This window comes from Mesoplodon bidens (assembly GCF_964165515.1).
Source record: "Mesoplodon bidens genome assembly, chromosome: 13".
Classification (NCBI taxonomy): domain Eukaryota; kingdom Metazoa; phylum Chordata; class Mammalia; order Artiodactyla; family Ziphiidae; genus Mesoplodon; species Mesoplodon bidens.
Genome location: NC_138169.1, coordinates 8,448,449 through 8,467,071, shown reverse-complemented (window position 1 = coordinate 8,467,071; position 18,623 = coordinate 8,448,449). Strand labels below are relative to the sequence as shown.

At 51.3% G+C, this 18,623-nt stretch overlaps 1 protein-coding gene across 1 annotated transcript; it reads right to left on the bottom strand.

Moving 5' to 3' along the window:
* Positions 1 to 1,329: 1,329 nt before the first annotated feature.
* On the bottom strand, positions 1,330 to 14,594 carry MORN3 (MORN repeat containing 3). Its single transcript, XM_081252342.1, has 6 exons — positions 14,069 to 14,594; positions 11,287 to 11,459; positions 7,564 to 7,721; positions 5,658 to 5,817; positions 1,826 to 2,010; positions 1,330 to 1,589 (listed from the first exon to the last, which is right to left on the bottom strand). Exons 2-6 carry the CDS (start codon positions 11,429 to 11,431, stop codon positions 1,515 to 1,517), a joined length of 723 nt encoding a protein of 240 aa, XP_081108468.1. The 5' UTR covers positions 11,432 to 11,459; positions 14,069 to 14,594; the 3' UTR covers positions 1,330 to 1,514.
* Positions 14,595 to 18,623: the final 4,029 nt, after the last annotated feature.

The window sequence follows — 18,623 nt, the reverse complement described above, 5'->3', positions numbered from 1 at the left end:
TGTGACAACAAAAAATGTCTCCAGACTTTGCCAGATGTTCCCGGGGAAGGAAGGGGGACAAAACCCCCCTCCCTTGGGTTAGAACCACACCTTATTTCATTCTTCAGTAACCACAGTAACCCCTGGTGGTAAGTACTGTTATTGTCCCATATTAGAGGAGAGGAAACTTGAAGAACAGAGAGGTTGGGCGACGTACACAAGAACACACAGCTAAGGAGTCAGTGCTGGGATCCACACTCAAGGAGCCACTGCAGAAGTCCTGTTCCTACTCATTATGTAAGAGTTCCTCTTATCTTGCAGGAATGTTGTCTAGAATTGTGCAAAGCCCTTCCTAGAAGTCTGCTTTACAACTAACCTTAATACGTGTTGTTTGTTATTTTTACATCTGCAAATCCTCAAAACACCTCTGTGAGGTCTCTGAAGTCCCATTTTACAGATGGGGCAACTGAGGCCACTTAGGATCACAAAGCCAGTAATTCAGAGGTTCTCTGCCCCAGCTGCACGTTAGAGTCAGCTGGGGAGCTTTTTGAAGGCCCAGGCCTCACCCCAGACAGATGAGAATCTCTGGGCATGGGATCCGGACATTCCTAGCTTTTAAATCTCCCACAGGATTCCAAGGTTGGGATCCCCTGTGTTAGGCTGAGAAGCCAGGTCACATTTTAATGCCAAATCTTGTGACCAATGTAACCAGATGGCAGGCTATGTCTTCTCCTCGGAATATCTCAGAGATCAGAGACCTGGAGGCACCGCCCCTTTCTGCCCCAAGGTAAATTCATGCAACCCATGGGGGCCCCTCTTCTCTACCTGAAACCCCTCCTGAGGCTCCCTCGCACCCCGGCCACCCACCACAGGCCCCAGGCTCACGCTGCCAGGCTCTCCTTTATTCTGGGGTCCTCAGGGATGGGGTCCAAGAATAAAGGTATCCCCAAGGCCAGCAGGGGAGAGAAGCACTGGCCTCCTACTGGTAAGGAATGATCCAGTGCTGGGAGGAGTAAGGTGCCTTCTGAGGGTGCTGAGTGTGTGCCCAAGTCCCACCTTGCTCCACCAGTGGGAGCCGCACCGTCCGAGCAGTTGGGTGACTCCGGTTTGAATCCCTCCTGAAGCGCTGGTGTTCTTTCTGCAGGGGCAAGGGGGGTGGGGTGGGCGGGGCTGGCGTCGCCAAGATGCTGTATCAATGCTCTCTCCTCGACCCCACTTAGACCAACACCAGGAGGGGTAGCACTGAACAAGGCCCCACAAGACAGATAGGCAAGTGGAGGCCCGGGGCCCTCCAGGGCGAGCAGACCACCTGACTCCAACCCGATTAAGCCCAGGTTGCAAATGGGAGGATTTGGCAGGACTTCTTCAGGGAAAAGAGCCTTGAAGGGGAGGAAGTGAAAACGACCAGCAGGACTGCGGGAGGCAAGAAACCCACCCTCTCTGGTCAAGCCCCCGAGCCCCTAGGCCAGAGGAGACCCCAGGAGCTGCCCGGACCACATCAGAGGGTGGTAGGTGTGCCTGCCTCTCACCTGGCGTCAATCTCCTTCCTGTGTCTTCTTGAATGTGGCCAAAGCTTCCGCCAACACGCCGTCAGGATCTAGAATTTTGATCTGGAGGGAAGCAGTAGGGGTTGGTTTGAGGAGCATGGAAGGCCCAGGCTGCCAGCCTTCGGGGCGCTGCCTGCCTTGGGGGGTACTGCCAGCCTCCCTGGGGTCGCCCTGACTGAAAACAAAACCTTTTCTGTTTCCTGGCTGGGCCGGGCTCGGCCAGGCTGGGTGTGGCTGTGGGTGCTGTTTTGTCTCTCCCTGGACTGCGTGTGGCCCCAGGATCCGGGAGAGCTTCCCACCTCAGGAATGGGGAACTGGGTGGGCTTGGGGGCCTCATCACGGCCATAGTCAATCATTGTGCCACACTTGGCTATGTTGTCGACCCAGAGGCCTTCAAACAGCCGACCATGGTCCAGGTGGAAGAAGCGTCCCAACCCACTCTTCATGCCCCTCTGCCAGTTGCCTTCGTAGCGGTTGCCGTTCTCTGGGGGAAAGAACAGGGAGTCAGGGGTCTTGGCCCACAAAACCAGGCCAGACTACATATACCCGGGCTGGACCCTTGCCACTGCCAGGCTAGACATCATGCCCACCAGAAAGCCATAGAGCCCTGGGGTGTGAGCGACTTCCGGTTTCATACCTGCTTCACGTCTCACCTCCACTACCTCCCCGAACTTAGATGAGCACCATAGTTTACTAGCTGCAAAAAATATAGCTAATAATACTGACAGGCAATGTTTTTCCTGCACTTACTCTGTGCCTGGTTCCATGCTGTTTCTGACCTCACTTCTCACAAAAACAGTTCTGTGAAGGATGAAGGATTCCATTTTATACATGGAACTTGAAAAGCTCCAGGAATTTGACTGATTTGCACCAGGTCACAGAACTAGGAAATGGCAGAGGCAGGGTTTCAAACCAAATCCTGCTCATATCAGGAGCCCCGGCTCTTAATTGGGAATCAATTCCACTTCCCATTGGATCACGGTGGTGGTGGTGTAAAAATAATAGTAATAAAGCCAACATGTCTCAGTTCAGACACTTACCAGCCGTGTGACCTTGAGCAAGTCACTGAACCATTTTGTCTCATTTCTTCATTTGTAAAACGGGGACAAGAGTAGCTGCTCACTCATAAAATTATTCTGAAGATCAAATGAATCCATACACAGACAGGACTTAGAAGAGTATTGGATAAACTCTAGGTCAGAGGTCAGCAAACTTTTTCTGCAAAGGGGCAGATAGTGTTTTCGGCATCGCGGGCCATAGGGTCTCTACTGCGCATGGTCAACTCTGCCATTGCAGCACAAAAGCAGCCCATGGGGACTTCCCTCGTGGCACAGTGGTTGGGAATCCGCCTGCCAGTGCACGGGTTGGAGCCCTGGTCCGGGAGGATCCCACATGCCGCGGAGCGACTAAGCCCGTGCGCCACAACTACTGAGCCTGCGCTCTAGGGCCCGCGCGCCCCCGTGCCTAGAGCCTGTGCTCCACAACAGCAGAGGCCACCGCAATGAGAAGCCTGCGCGCTGCAACGGGGAGTAGCCCGCGCTCGCCGCAGCTGGAGAAAGCCCGCGTGCAGCAACGAGGACTCAACGCAGCCAAAAATAAATAAAATAAATTTATATTTAAAAAGACCCAACGCAGCCAAAAATAAGTTAATAAATTAATTTTTAAAAAAACCCGCAGCCCGTGGACAATACATAACTGAACGAGCACATCTGTGTGCCAATAAAACTTTATTTACAAAACACGTGTTGGGCTGGATTTGGCCAATAGTTTGCTGAGCTCATACAAGGATGGACTGATGCTGAGCACTTACTATTCCGTGTCATGCTAAGCATTTTACAAACATAAACCTCATTTAACCTTCACAATAACTCTAGTTAAGCTTTATTTTTTCCTTACTTTACAGTTGAGAAAAATGAAGCCGAGAGAGTGTAAAGAAATTAATTGCCCAAGGTCCCACAACTAGTAAGAGCTTGAGCTAGAATTTGAACCCAAGCTGGCTGGCTCCAGAGTCCAAGCCTTAGAAACGGTGCACTCAGAGCCCCTTCACTGTGCGGGCCACAGAAGGTGCTCACTGAAAGCAGGCTATTACTGCTAGGAGATGCACACTGAAATCAGGCATGGAGGCGGATGCACAGGGGATTGAGAATGACAGAGTGGCTGCCCTTAACCCTCCCCAGCTGCCCAATGCCTTGGTTTAGTCAAATCTCTTTGGAGGGACTTCCCTGGTGGCGCAGTGGTTAAGAATCCGCCTGCCAGTGCAGGGTACATGGGTTCGAGCCCTGGTCTGGGAAGATCCCACATGCCACGGAGCGACTAAGCCCATATGCCACAACTACTGAGCCTGCACACCACAACTACTGAAGCCTGCATGCTTAGAGCCTGTGCTCCGCAACAAGAGAAGCCACCGCAGTGAGAAGCCCATGCACTGCAAGTAGCCCCTGCTCGCTGCAACCAGAGAAAGCCTGCTCGCAGCAACGAAAACCCAGCGCAGCCAAAAAAAAAAAAAAAAAAAATCTCTTTGGAAGTTGGAATCTTGAGTTTTCAGGAGACTGGGCTCTGGTTTGTGTCCTCACCAAGAGTATCTACTTACTACATGGCAGGCACTGGAAACAGTGGGGAACAAAACACACATTCCCAGTCCTTCTGCAGGCTCGCAGTCTGGAGGGGCAATGATACTAGCTTTATCGGCAGCCTACTACGTGCCAGGCCCTGTTCTAAGCACTTTACACAGACTCCCTCATCTAATCCTCCCCATAGCCCTATGAAGTGGGTACTGCCATTATTCCCATTTTACAGGAGAGGAAACTGAGGCACAGAGATGCAAAGTAGTTCGCCCAAGATTATACACCTAGTTCTAAGAAGGAAAGGAATCAAGTGCTGAGAATAATTAGAAGAATGTGCTTTAGGTGGAATGTACGAATGCAAAGATCTGGGGGAATCTTCTTTTTTTTTTTTAATATTTATTTATTTGGCTGCACCAGGTCTTAGTTGCGGCACATGGGATCTTCATTGCTGCCTGCGGGATCTTCCTTGCAGCATGCAGGATCTTTTAGTTGCAGCATTCGGGAATTTTTTTGTTTTGTTTTTTTTAGTCGTGGCATGCGAATTCTTACTTGCAGCGTGTGGGATCTAGTTCCCTGACCAGGGATCAAACCCAGGCCCCCTGCATTGGGAGCGTGGAGTCTTAGCTACTGGACCACCAGGGAAATCCCTGTGGGAATCTTCTTTCTATTCCAGGAAGAGGGAACAGCAGTGCAAGGGCCCTGAGGCAGAAAGTGGGAGGAATTGAAAGAAAGTTAGTATGGCCAAAAAGAAGGGAGTCCAGGGGAAGAGGGGAGGTGAAACTGGAGTGGTGAGCAGGGCCAGATCATGCTGGGCCCCACAGACCACAGTCAGGCCTCTGAACTGAGTCTGAGGGCAACAGAGAGCAATGGAAAGGTTGAAAGCAAGGCAGTGACAAGGTCCAATTTATGAAAAGCTCACTCTGTTTGCTTTGTAGAGAATGGATTCAGTCCTGATACAAATGCGAGCTTCTCAGAACTCTTTCCTCTGCCTGGGAATGTTCTTCCCCAGCGCAATACATATCCCGCTTCCTTCTCCTTCCATTCTCCATTCAAACAACACCTCTTCAGGGAGGCGGTCAGAGACCGTAAGCCAATCTAAACAGCCCTGACCCCAACCCTTTGTCATTCTCCAACAGGTCTTCCTGTTTTCAAGGGGAATTCCTTAGCACTTTTGACCTCAGAACAGACTGCGTAACCTTGAGCAAATGACTTAACCTCTCTGTGCCTTTGTTCATTTGTAAAGTGCAGGTGATGAGAGCACCTATCTTATAGGATTGCATTGTGGATTAAATGAGTTTAGGGCTGTATAAGTGTAGGCTATAATTATTACGACCATAAGACAATGTCTTAATTGTTAATATTTATTGTTAGGCTCCCCTTTTAGAGTATAAACTTCCTGAGGGCAAGGACCGGCTCCTGTCATTCAGCTTAACCCAGTCGGGACAGGGCTTTGCCGGGGACTTGGCCTGATGGGGCGTGGCCATTCGGGGCCCAGAGGAGTGTGACTTGAGGGCGTGGCCGGGTGGGCGTGGTCAACAGGGCATGTGGGGCGGGGCTAAGCACTCACTCAGGCGTAACATGCCCTCCCCTTCCGGCTTGTCGTTGCACCACTGGCCCTCGTAGATGTCTCCGTTGCTGTAGTACATGCGGCCCCATCCGCTGCGCTGGTTGCCACACCAGTCACCCTCGTAATACTCCTTGGGTCCGAAAAACTGGATCCCATAGCCCTGAAAGCACGAAGGTGTCCTTGTTCACGACGTCCCACACCACTAGGAACTCCCTCCCACCATCCTCCCTGGCACCCAAGCCACACACCTGGGCTTCTCCCCTGCTTCCTCCCCCAGCCCTACATCCAAGCTGACGGTCGGTCGTGTCTCGAAAAATCTCCCGGGCCGTCCATCCTCCTCTATCCTTGTGCTACGGCCTTCCTGCGGCCCACCATCATTTCATCCCTTCTCACTGGTCTTCCTCCTCCACTCTCCCGTTCTCCCCTGACCCCATGCATCTGCCATACAGCTCCTAGGAGGATCTTTACGTTGTCTATCCGATCACATTTGCCCCGTCTCCCCAACTCTGATTTGACCCTATTAAAACTCGCAGATGCCTAACAATCAGATCAAAGCTACGGACTTTCTCCCCAGAAAAATGGACATAAGCACTTATCATGCAGCCGCAGAGAATCACCACAAACTCCCCGCAGATCACACCTGAAGAGGTTGGGTTATGCAGCCCAAGTCTACTCTTCAACATCCTCATCCCCTACATAACCTTCAAGGCCTCACTCCCACCCCTGTGGGCAGACACACCTTGCTGTTTATTATATCCTTCCTTTTGGTATTTCCTCTTCTCCTTTTTTTTTTTTTTTTTTTTTGCGGTACGCGGGTGTCTTACTGTTGTGGCCTCTCCCGTTGCAGAGCACAGGCTCCAGACGTGCAGGCTCAGCGGCCATGGCTCACGGACCAGCCACTCCGTGGCACGTGGGATCTTCCCGGACCGGGGCACGAACCTGCGTCCCCTGCATCGGCAGGCGGACTCCCAACCACTGCGCCACCAGGGAAACCCCTCTTCTCCTTTTTTACTCCCTAACTCCTTGCGTCTTACGGTGTCACCTTCTACAGGAAAGGAAGCCTGCCCTGAATTCTCAATGAACTGCCTCTGGACTTTCTGTAAAAATCTCTATCCTAGCACCATATTATATGTAAAATATTTATTTTGGGAGCTTTATCCCCACTGGCCAATAAACATTTTGAGAGTAGAGATCATGAAATGCTGGACTCTACAACTTGCCAGTGGTGTGACCCCAAGCAAGGCACTTCACCTTCTGCACCTTTCTGAGCTGGCTTCCTCATCAGTAAAACGGGAATAATAATAATGATGCTGCTGCTGCTGTCGTTGTTGACGTGAGAGTTTACACTATATCATGTTCCAGGGTTACAGCAGCTGCTGTTCCATAGCAGTACTGTATTATTACCTGTCTCCACGACCTGTGGGTTGGGGGCATGCCTCTGGCTGGTTTCTATCCCTAAGACCTTCCTCTCTTGGCCAAGGGTGTGGCCTCTGCTTTCTTTCTTGCTCCCACTCTTCCAACCCCCCGCTGCCACCTCTTATCCAGTCCCAACAGAAGGGGGGTTCTCAGAAAGGGATGCCAGGGGAAAAGAAAGCCAGGAAATGAGTGGGGAGGTTGGGAGGAGACTTTGGCCCCTCACAGCCTGGCTGGCTTCTTGCAACCACAGCGTTTCATGGGCTCCTCCCTGGGCCCCCTCCTCTTGCTTCCTGCTTCCTGGGTTTTGTTCTGAGAAGCCTTGATGTTCCCCCACCCCTTCCTTCTCCCACCCACACAGCAACCCTGTTCTCCTCCCCTAGATCCCCCCACCCTTTTCTCCCAGGCCTCTCTGACTGCTCCCCCCACCCCACACACACACAGCCTGCTTTCAGCCTGGCCCACACCCCAGGGCATGATGGGAACCACTCACACATTTCTTATCGCCTTTCCACCAGCCTGAGTAGACTCTCCTGTACTTTCCGGGCTCTTGGTCAGAAAGGCTGAGGGTGCCATAGCCATCTCTCTTCCCAAATTTCCAGTCCCCCTCATAGATGGCTCCGTTCTTCCTCCAGACCTGTGTTCCTTTCCCTAGGGACACAAAGATGAGCCAACATGGTAGACATGGCCTTTACGGGGCTGGGGGTGCCGGGAGGCAGGTGCTGTGTCTGCCTGGGCCTCAGGGGCTCCTAGACTGGACAATTCTCAAGAACTGGGTCAGGTCTGTGCCCGGTCTCTAGACCCCCAGCACCCAGGAAAACCCCCCAAAAAGTTCTATTTCTACAGCCCTTTGCCCTGAAGCCAAACGGACACAGCAGACCCCAAGCAGAACTCTGCCCCTTCAGTGTTTCAGCTTCATCTTGTTTTTTATTTTAATTTTTATTTATTTATTTTTGGTTGCATTGGGTCTTCGTTGCTGCGCGCGGGCTTTCTCTAGTTGCGGTGAGCGGGGGCTACTCTTCGTTGTGGTGCGCGGGCTTCTCGTTGCGGGGGCTTCTCTTGTTGCGGAGCACGGGCTCTAGGCGCGCAGGCTTCAGTACTTGTAGCACACGGGCTCAGTAGTTGTGGCTCGCGGGCTCTAGAACACAGGCTCCGCAGTTGTGGCGCACGGGCTTCGTTGCTCCGCGGCATGTGGGATCTTCCCGGACCAGGGCTTGAACCCGTGTCCCCTGCATTGGCAGGTGGATTCTGAACCCTTGCGCCACCCGGGAAGTCCCAAGCTTCATCTTTTAATCATACTGAATGGATACACCAGATGGTCAGGATTTTTAGAAAATGTTCTGCGTGTTTCCTCAGCTCTCCTGAACACACATGGAGACCCATCTCCTACTACTCCAACCCCTCTGTGTCCTCCACTCCTGTTTTCCATTCTGCCCTCCAACCACTGTGGTGTCCATGCTGTCCTTGGAACCCACCTGCCATGCTTTCGCCTCATGGCTTTCGTACCTGCTTCTCCTTTAGCCTGGAACAGTCTTCCCTCTATATTTGCTCACTCCCTACCTCCTGCAAGTCTTTGCTGAAATCTCATTTTCTCAATGAGGCCTACCCTGACCGTCCCGTTTAAAATTATTCCATATAAGCTTCTTTTAATCCCTTACCCTGTTCTGTTTCTTTCCATATCACTTGTCAGCTCTTAATGTAACAGATAATTCACTTATTTATCATTTACTGTCTACTGTCTGTCTCTTCCAGGAGAATGTACACTTCACAAGAGCACAGACTGGTCTGTTCTGTTCACTGCTCTATATCCAGCACGGAAGAACAGTGTCTGGCATGTTGTAGGTGACCAATATTTGTTGAACAAAGAGATGAATACAATATTTGCAGAGTACCTATGCACGCCAACTCATGTCTTGGTCCTTGGTAGCTCAGGAACAAATCCAACATTGTCCCTGTGAGCTTTTTGATCTAGTGCAAGTAACTTAACTCTCTGGGCCTCAGGTTCCTCGTCTGTAAAATGGGGATAAGAGTATCTCATGGGGTTGTTCTGTTCACTAAATTCATTAATATATGTAGAACACTTAGGACAATGCCTGCAAATAGAAAAGATGATATCAATGATTTTTGCCCTTGAGGGTTTACATCTGTCCTTCTTCTAGTTTATTTCCTTTGGGGACGCAGCCCTCCCTCTCAGTCCTTGAGGTGTGCATGGGGCTGACTTCTCCTCCTGGCAAGCCTAGCCAATCAGTGTATTCTATCCACCCAGGCCTCTGTGACTGGTTCAGTGAAGGGCATGTGACCAAGTTGGTCCAATGAGACTGTTTGTCTCCCAGATGAAGGCAGAATTTACCAAGGCCTAAGAGGCCCTATATGATTGGCCCTCTTAACCTGCCCCTTTCTCCCCTCCTTCTCTGTGTTCCAGCCCACTGGCTTCCAGTCCGTTCCTTGAACAAGAGGTAGTAGTGAAAAACATCCCCCCATCTCTGATTCCACTATGGAGAAGACATGTTCCCCCCTGCCTGGCTAATCATTTTCATCCTCTGGGCTCGGCTCACACATGTTCTCATGGCTCCTTTCATGGCTTCTCTCTGGTCCCCTTTACATCCTGATGATACCACTTTTAGCTGTGTGGCCTTGAGTAAGTCACTTCCTCTCTCTGAGCCTCAGTTTCCTCACCTGTAAAATGGGACATTACCTACTGTGCAGGTTGTCAGTGAGACTGGAAGGACCCTGAGTGTTGGGATTATTCCAGATGCCCAGTATAGGGCCTGGCACAGACTAGGCGCACAATGAGTATTAGTGGAGTGAGTGGTCTGGGTAACCACTGAGGCCACCCTATTCTTGCCCTGAATGACGGCTCTCTTGACTGCTTCCAGCCTGCTTATACTACAGCAACCCACTTCAGCTTGGTCGAAAGGTGAGTCAAGAGAGGGGGCATTGGACCTGGGTTCTCTGACAGATCTGCTTTCTGCAGCCCCAGCCCCATCAGCTCTATGCCTCCAGGGTCTGAGGGGAGGCAGGACCCACACAGGAGGGCTCAGAGGGCCACACCAGCCTACAAGGTCATATCACAGGTAGGGCAGCCAAGTCCAGAGAATGGGAAATGACTTACCCAAAGTCACACAGCTACTCAGTAATAGAGCCAGGCTCAGAACTTCAGGGTCCTGACTCCTAGTACAGGGCTCTGTCCACACTACAGGCTGCCCACAAGGATTGAAACATGCAGGCAGACATCTTTAACCGCACATAGAGCTCCAAGCAGCTGCTTAAACCCTGGCCTTTAAGTCAGTGCTGAGGGTGGGTGTTGTGTTACACACTGGCTGAGGTCAACTTTGGGGGCCTTCTTGGACAAGGAAGCTCTAAGTAGTGATCCCTGCCGTGGTCAGCCCTCCGAGAACACTCCAGAAGTTCCCTTCTGCACAGACCCTTGGCTAAACACTTGATAGATAGGTATTATTCCCATTTTACAGATGGGGAGACTGGGGCTCAGAGTAGTGTAGTAGATCTCTCAAGGTCATAGTTACTGGAGCTGAGATTCTGACCCAGCTTTATGGACTCAAGCACTTAACGCAGGAAGGCAGGAGAGAAGAATGGTTAAGAGCAGAGAATCTGGAATTGCAAGACTGGACTGAGAAGCCATAACACCTTTTTTGAATAAAAACTATTTTTTTTCTTCAGGGCTTAGTTTGTATCACAAAGAGCCCCGTACTCCCTGCTAGTTAAACTGAGCCCAGCCCAGTTAAAGTCAGAGCCCCAGCCACTTGGGGTGGTGGGTGGAAGTATAGGGGGTAGGGGATAGTGGGTGTCCTCCCTTGCCCCCTACTGGTTTGAAGGGCTGAGTTTGAAGACCAGAATCCCAGTTGCAAGCTGCTTTCTGGGGGCCCCCTTTTCCTCCTGCTAGCCAGCCCCATGCTTAGCCCAGGTGTCAGAGGTAGAGAATGAGCTGGTGTCCTGAGAGTTCCGGCTGAGGCTGCGGCTGGAGCCTAAAGACTGCTCTGTCCCCTACTGGTCCCTTTGCTCAGCTGAAGCCAGGGCCGAGTTGGGTTCCAGAACCCCAGCAGGAGGAGGCCCCTGGTTGGTCCAAGTCAGCATTCACTCCTCAGAGATACATGTTATATCCCCAGTGAGCTACGCAAGCTGCTTCCTTGGCCCCGGTTGCCCACCATGGCCCAGACCCCATACTCACCGCCTAAGCCCCCGAAGGTCCCCCACTTACCGTGTTTCATGTTGTCCTTCCACTTGCCCACATAGTGATCGCCATTGACAGCAAAAACCTGGTGCCTCAGTCCGTTCTTCTGGGCCTTCTGGTCCCACGCTTTCCACAGGGGCTCCGACTTTGGCGGGCACTTGGAGATAGGCATGTTGGCTGCTTCTGTGGGCCAGAGGGTGCTGGCAAAGGGTTAGGGACATCAGGGGCTCAGTTTGCCGTAAGTAATGCCAGGATCCTGGGGCTTCCCAGGGAGACGCTTGTCTGAGGTCAAGTGGGATGAGTCATGTGTGTTCTGAGTCCCCAGGGCAGATGAGCAGCCCTTGCCGGGTATTCTTTTGTGCTGGACTGACCCCCCTCGGAGGCTGTCTCTTCCCTTGCCTCCCCAGGGGCCCCTTGGGGCGGGGGTTCTGATGGCACAATTGCTTGGGATGGGAACCCAGGGAAACCAACAGAGCAGAGGGGTTTGTGATGACATCAGGAAGAAGCTGCCCCGGGGGAGAGGATGAAAGTCACATATTTAATAACCAGTATGACCAACCAGAGTGGATGCTGGCCTGGAGCCCTCAGCCGTGAGCACTACAACCCACTCTGGGGAGTTGGGGCCTAGCCAGGCCACTCTGTCTGGGCTGGCAGACAGCCGTGATGGCACAGCCCACAGGGGCACCCCCGCTACCACCACCGGCTCAACACCCAACACTTTAGCCCCCGGGGTCCTGCCCCCTATGCTTGGTGGACAGGATGGTGGAAAAGCCTAGGGGCTGGCTTTGCAGGGGTTTGTGAGCTGTCAGGAGAGCCCATCAACTAAAGAGACTGCCTCTTGAGAGAACCCCTGTACCGGTTTGCCCGGGACTGAGGGGCTTCCTAGGACATTGGACTTTCAGTGCTAAAGCTGGGACAGTCACAGGCACACCAGGATGGTTGATCACCCTCTGCCTCTGCCCTCTGTCCTCTGCCTAGGTACTCTTCCTGTCTGTCTGGTTAGGTTTCTTTCATCAGACCAGGGCTCTCCTCCCCACCCCGCCTGGTGGGGTTGCAGAGAGACTTTGGGTCTCTCCCCAGACTGGGAGCCCCCCATCTATGCTCTTCATGTCCCCAGGATCTCCAGTGCAGACATTCATGTCTATCTGTCTGTCTCCAGGGGACTTGTGCAAGGTGATAAAGATGGTCTCCAAATCTGGGGATCCCTGTTTCCCCTCAGCCGGTACCATCTATCCTGCTCCATAGATGGGAAATACACACACACACTCAAGCAGTGCTAGCAGCCAAGGATGGGGGGTGGGGGAGTGGAGGGATGGGGGAATGAGGGGATGGGGGTGGGGGACTAGAGTGAACTATTTAACCATCAGCAGGCAGAAGTCTTTTTTGTTTTTGTTTTTGTTTGCCGCACCGTGTGGCCTGCGGAATCTTAGTTCCCCCACCAGGGATAGAACCCAGGCCCCCTGCAGTGGAAGCACGAAGCCCTAACCACTGGACTGCCAGGGAATTCCCAGGCAGAGTTATTGACCAGTGAGAATGACCTCAGGGCTGAGCAGGTTTCAGGAGATCTTGGTGTCCCAGGCATCCACCCACCCAGGACCAGCATCACAGGTGTGCAACCTGAACAGTTGCACAGGGCCTGGTCCTCAGAGGGGCACGTGCTTGGTCTCGGCATTGTCGCTGTTTTGAAATTCTTAATACTTTATGAGCTACTGGCTCACAGTTTCATTTTGCACTGGGCCCTGCTTATCAAGGAGTTCCCTGTAGGGCCACAGCAGGGACCTCAGTGATTCTGACTAAGCTGGCCAACTGTACCGGCTAGTACGGATTTTGACAATCATGCCTAGGAATTGGGAACGTCACTCCGGGCAAGGAAAACAGCCAGGGTGAAAACTGGGCAGAGGGAAACAGTCTCAGGTCCTAAAGTTAATGTTTTTCTTTTTTCTCCCATTTGCATGTACCATGTGTATAATCTTTATATTGAAGTTAATTCACTTAAAAAATCAGTACATTTATCCAAGGAAGGTTTTGCAAACATTACTTAAGTCTTAGCTAGACACTGGGGCTTACAGTTGAGATTAGCAAATGTTCAGAAAGGTGTTAATGCCATATTAGCCCCAAACTGACACTTTCTCCTTGGCTTACTCAGAACCGTAAGAGAACCCAGAATCTAATAACTTTCTTATGGTGTCATTGGGTGATACTTAATGCTTCATCAGTGTCACTCATCCTTGGTCCCACACTTTCAGGAACGTAGATTCTACCCTAGAGGAGGTTGTGGTCTTAATACATAGAGCTCCTGAGAGGAAAAGAAAGCTTTGGGGAATTCCCTGGCGGTCCAGTGGTTAGGACTAGGCGTTTTCACTGCCAAGGCGCGAGTTAGATCGTGGCCGCAAGCCACGCTGCGTGGCCAGGAAAAAAAAAAAAAAAGGGAAAGAAGGCTTTGCCACTCGGTGCGCGTACTCTACTCGTGTTGTTTTTTTTTTTTTTTTTTTTTTTCCTGTACGCGGGCCTCTCACTGTTGTGGCCTCTCCCGCTGCGGAGCACAGGCTCCGGGCACGCAGGCCCAGCGGCCATGGCTCACGGGCCCAGCCGCTCCGCGGCATGTGGGATCTTCCCAAACCGGGGCACGAACCCGTGTTCCCTGCATCGGCAGGCGGACTCTCAACCACTGCGCCACCAGGGAAGCCCTACTCGTGTTGTTTTGATACTGAATAACAATAATTACCACCATGGAAGGTAGAAGGAGCAGGGCCCAGACGGCTGGGGGTCAGTCGCTAGCCCGCGCCTCGTCACACCTACGCCGGCTCACCTGCGCTCTCTTGCGGGGCGGATCCTGCATCTGGAGTCCTGGGCCGAGAGCGGTGGAGTCGCCGTCCGCAGCCTCCAGCCTCAATCTTCGTCCGCAGCGCGCGTTCGGGCGTCCCAAGCCCTGCCAGGGTCCCTATGGCAACGCGGGGCCCCAGCAAAGCCAGCCGGCAGGGCCCGCCCCTTCCTGCGGAGACTGTGAGCTCGGGGCCGCGTGTGGGGAAGGCTGTAGATCCTCCCGCGACGAGGAAGGACGTCTTCGGGCCTGCGGAGGTCGAGTATTGGCTGGTGCACCGGCCCGGTGGCCAAAGGCTGGTGGGCGAGCCCGGGAGACCTGATATCCGCGGAGCTTGGGCCACGGTGTGCCCCGGGAGGTTACTGCCCTCCCCACCCCCGCTTCCCTCCCGTCCGGGTTTCCCCAGAGCAAATACCACGCCCGATGCTGGCAGGAAAGTGTCAAAGGCTTTTCTGCCTTGTTGCAAAGACAAAGGGGCAAAATTAAAGGGAAAGCCAACATTACACGTGTTCTTTGTTTTGTGATGGTTTATTAGACTCCTCTGAGAATCGGAGGGAAGCTATATTGCCCCTCCACCCCGGAAGATGCGTACGATTTACACAGACACAAGTCGGCCCAAGTCATTCCGCAGCTCACTTCCCTACAGTGGCTCCCCTGACCGCTCAGAGTAGAAGCCACAGGGCCTACAGTGTCTTCAAAGCCCTGCGTCATTTGCCCACCTCCCTCCCCTTTCCTCTCTGAGCTTGTCCCCTACTCTGTGCGCCCAGTCCCACTCTGCTCTAGCCTCACACTTGCTTCCTTGTGGTTCCTGGAAAATGCTAGGCGTGTTCCTGCCTCAGGGCCTTTGCCTCTTCTGTGCCCTCTGCCAGGCCATTTCTTCCTCCAAATAGCGGCCTGGATCATGCCCTGCCCTCCAGGGCTTTATTCAAATCACCTCAGTACGGAGTTTCTGGACCACCCTCTTTAAAATTGGAATCTCCATATATACTTTCTGAAATGTTTTCCTCTTTCCCAACCTCATTCCTGTTTCATGTTCTCTGTAGCACTACACGCACACACACACACACACACACACACACCCTTTATTTATTGTCCGTCTCTTTGAAGCCAAAAAAAAAAAATTTTTTTTTTCTGTGCCAGGCCGTTTGCAGGGATCTTACCCGACCAAGGATCATTGAACCCGTGCCCCCTGCAGTGGAGGCGTGGAGCCCTAACCACTGGACCGCCAGGGAATTCCCAGAATATTTGTTGAGGTATAATTTTTGCTCTAGAGTTCCCCTCAGGATCAGGCTGCACTCACTTGGCTTCTTCACTTACTCCCTCCCCCAGGCCCCCCCCACCGTCTATTAGCCAGTTTCTACTGGAAGCAGTTCCTTAACAAATCATATAAATATTATATATACATTTTTTCTTTTTTACAAAACTGGAGCCAACCTGTGACCATAGAAGAAACACAACGGACCCAGAGAATGGCACAGCTTTTCCATGATGAAATACATTCAGGAACATCATTTTATCACCTGAATAGTTGCTTCACCAGTCTCTTGGTGATGGGCATCAGATTTATTGCCAATATTCCCCATTTTAAATGTTGATCTGATGAATGTCCTTCCGTTTAAATGTGGTTATGCATCGCAGCTGATTTCCTTAAGAAAGATTCCTAGAGACAGAATTGTGGGTCAAAGGGTGTGAGCATTTTTGAACCCTTGATATATGTCACCAAATTGCCCTCCTGAAAGATTGTATCAGTTCCATACACAGAATAGAAGAGTGTCTGTTTTCTCCCCCATCTTTACCCTTTGCCCACATTGAGTATTATTTTTAAAGCTCTTTACCCATCTCATAGGAAAAAGCCTTGTCCTGATGGCTTTTCTTTGATTACCAGTGGGGTCCCCTTCACTGCTTTGCTCTTCACTCCCACTGGAATGGGACTTTTGCTCTAATTTCCACACGTAGCCCATCATTTGTAGTTAATTTGTTGGGTGTCTCTCTGTCTCATTAGAAGGTAATTGACACAGAACTTATACAGTGTATCTTAATGCCTTATCCAAGGTTCCTTTGGTTGCAGGTAGAGAACCATCTCACACTATCTAATTGAGGAAATGTATTAAGGATACAAGAGTGTTGGAAAGCTGTCAACAGCAAAGCCATTCTCTCTCTCTCTCTACATGTCTCCTTCCTCTTTCTTATTCTGCCCATCACCTTTCTCAAGCTCATGGTTTCACCTCGGTTTGGTTCCAAACACTCATGGTTTCACCTCGGTTTGGTTCCAAACACTCACAGAAATTAATTGGCTCTTTCCAAATTCCAATCCCAAATTCATGACTGGCTCACCTAGCATCCGGAGTCTGCCCAGGGCCAGTCATGCCGCAGATGCTGTGGTTCTCCTCGAGACATTCTCCTCTCCTACTCACGTACCTGGCCAGCTAGCTGTTCCAGCAGGTTCTATCCTGGTGCAAACTATCCCTGTGCTGTGGCTTTGTCCAGAGCTGCCCTGCCACCCGCTGAGTGGCGCCTCAATGGTCTAGTTTTCTGTCTCCCAAGGCCAGGCTAAGACACAGCCTCAAGCCTCAGTCCCACCCCTCCAAGAAGCCCTTTGACAACCACTAATCAAACCCTGGCTCAGGGGAAGCAAGGACTGTCCCCTAGAGAAGAATCTGGGGCAGGTTAACGTTTATCTGCCTTGGCAGGCAATCTGGATGGGCAGGTTACAAATCTATGAGATTATTCCCCTTGTGGAGTCAGAATTTGGTAGCATAACTCACAAGCTCCTGAGTAGGTGCTATGGACTGGCTACTCCTTAATACCGAAGTGCCAGGAACATCAAGCTTGAGGTCTTCTGTCCCATACACCCTTCTGATAATTACTTGCCACATTTGAACGGCTAGAATTGGGACTTCCCTGGAGGCCCAGTTGCTAAAGACTCCATGTTTCCACTGCAGGGGGCGTGGCTTCGATCCCTGGTCGGGGAATTAAGATCCTGCATGCTGCGCTTGACATGGCCAAAAACAAACCAGAAAAAAAGGCAGTCAGTTTTGAGTGGCTAGAATTTAGCTGGGCCCCTCTCAAGGACCTTGTTAACAGCTTGGGATGAAGGGAGTTCTCCTGTGTAGTCTGGGGTGAGAGGGATTCCTCCACACACCCACAGATAAACATTCCCTTGGGGAGGCATATACTTTCCTGGGCACAGAGCTTTGGCTAGAAGCCTGAATGCTCCACCCCGGCAAGAAATCCTAAGGTTCTGTCCAATGCTTACTGAGTTGTCAACTCCAGGGGCCGACATTCACACTGTAGTCTGTTCCTGAGAGCACTGTCTAAATAAAACGAGAATGGGGCCTTCTGGAGCTGAGCTATCTGGGTCTCAGCCTTCCCAGAAGTGGCAGGAAGGACCCACCTGGAGACCACCCAAATGTCCATCAAAAGATGAATGGATAGGGGAATCTCCTGGCAGTCCAGCAGTTAGGACTCGGTGCTTCCGCTGCACGGGGCCGGGTTCGATCCCTGGTTAGGGAACTAAGATCCCACAAGCCGAATGGCATGGCCAAAAAAAAAAAAAGAATGGAATGGATAAAAAATGTCATCTGGGCTTCCCCGGTGGCGCAGTGGTTGAGAGTCCGCCTGCCGGTGCAGGGGACACGGGTTTGTGCCCTGGTCCGGGAGGATCCCACATGCCGCGGAGCGGCTGGGCCCGTGAGCCATGGCCGCTGAGCCTGTGCGTCCAGAGCCTGTGCTCCGCAACGAGAGAGGCCACAACAGGGAGAGGCCCGCGTACCACAAAAAAAAAAAAAAATGTCATCTATCCATACAGTGGAATATTATTCAGCCATAAAAAGGAATGAAATACTGACACAGGCTACAACATGGATGAACCTCGAAAACATTATGCTAAGTGAGAGAAGCCAGACGCCAGACACAAAAGGTCATCCATTGTTTCCATTCATATGAAATGTCCAGGATAGGCAAATCTACAGAGACAGAAAGTAGATTAGTGGTTACTTTGGGAAGGGGGAGATGGGGAGATGGGAAGGTGATAGTTAAAGGGCAGGTTTGTTTGTTTGTTTTTTGCAGTGATGAAAATATTCTAAAATTGACTGTGATGAAGGATGCATAACTCTGTGAATATACTAAGAACCATCGGGTTGTACATTTTAAACGGGTGAATTGTATGGTGAATTCTCTCAATAAAGCTGTTTTTAAAAGTCTCCAGTGCAGAATGAGCGCCCTCTAGGGGCTCTCAGATTTCCAGAGAGAGTCACATGCCACTTTTTTTTTTGAGACTTCTGCTAAATTAAAAATCAGAGAAATGCCTAAAGAGGGTAACACAAAGTGCAGAAAATGTTATTTAAATTTTTACTGAAGTATAGAATACATACAGAAAAGTGGAAATATCCTCAGTGTATATAGCTTGATAGATTTTTGCAAACTGAGCGCACCGTTCTTGTCACGACTGACTCTCTGGGACTCTCTCTTGGGAACGATGCCAAAAGTCTAAATTTGAGTCCCATCGTATATATGAGGCCACTTTTTTTTTTCTTTTTAGAGT

Bases quoted from the DNA above. Each gene is read 5' to 3' on its own strand.
- MORN3 (XM_081252342.1), bottom strand. From the start codon at position 11,431: ATGCCTATCTCCAAGTGCCCGCCAAAGTCGGAGCCCCTGTGGAAAGCG. The intron at 2,011-5,657 runs GTGAGTGCTTAG...TCTTTCCCCCAG, and splicing joins GGAGGGCATGTTACGCCTGA to AGAACGGCAACCGCTACGAA. The intron at 1,590-1,825 runs GTGGGAAGCTCT...GCTTCCCTCCAG, and splicing joins CCCAGTTCCCCATTCCTGAG to ATCAAAATTCTAGATCCTGA.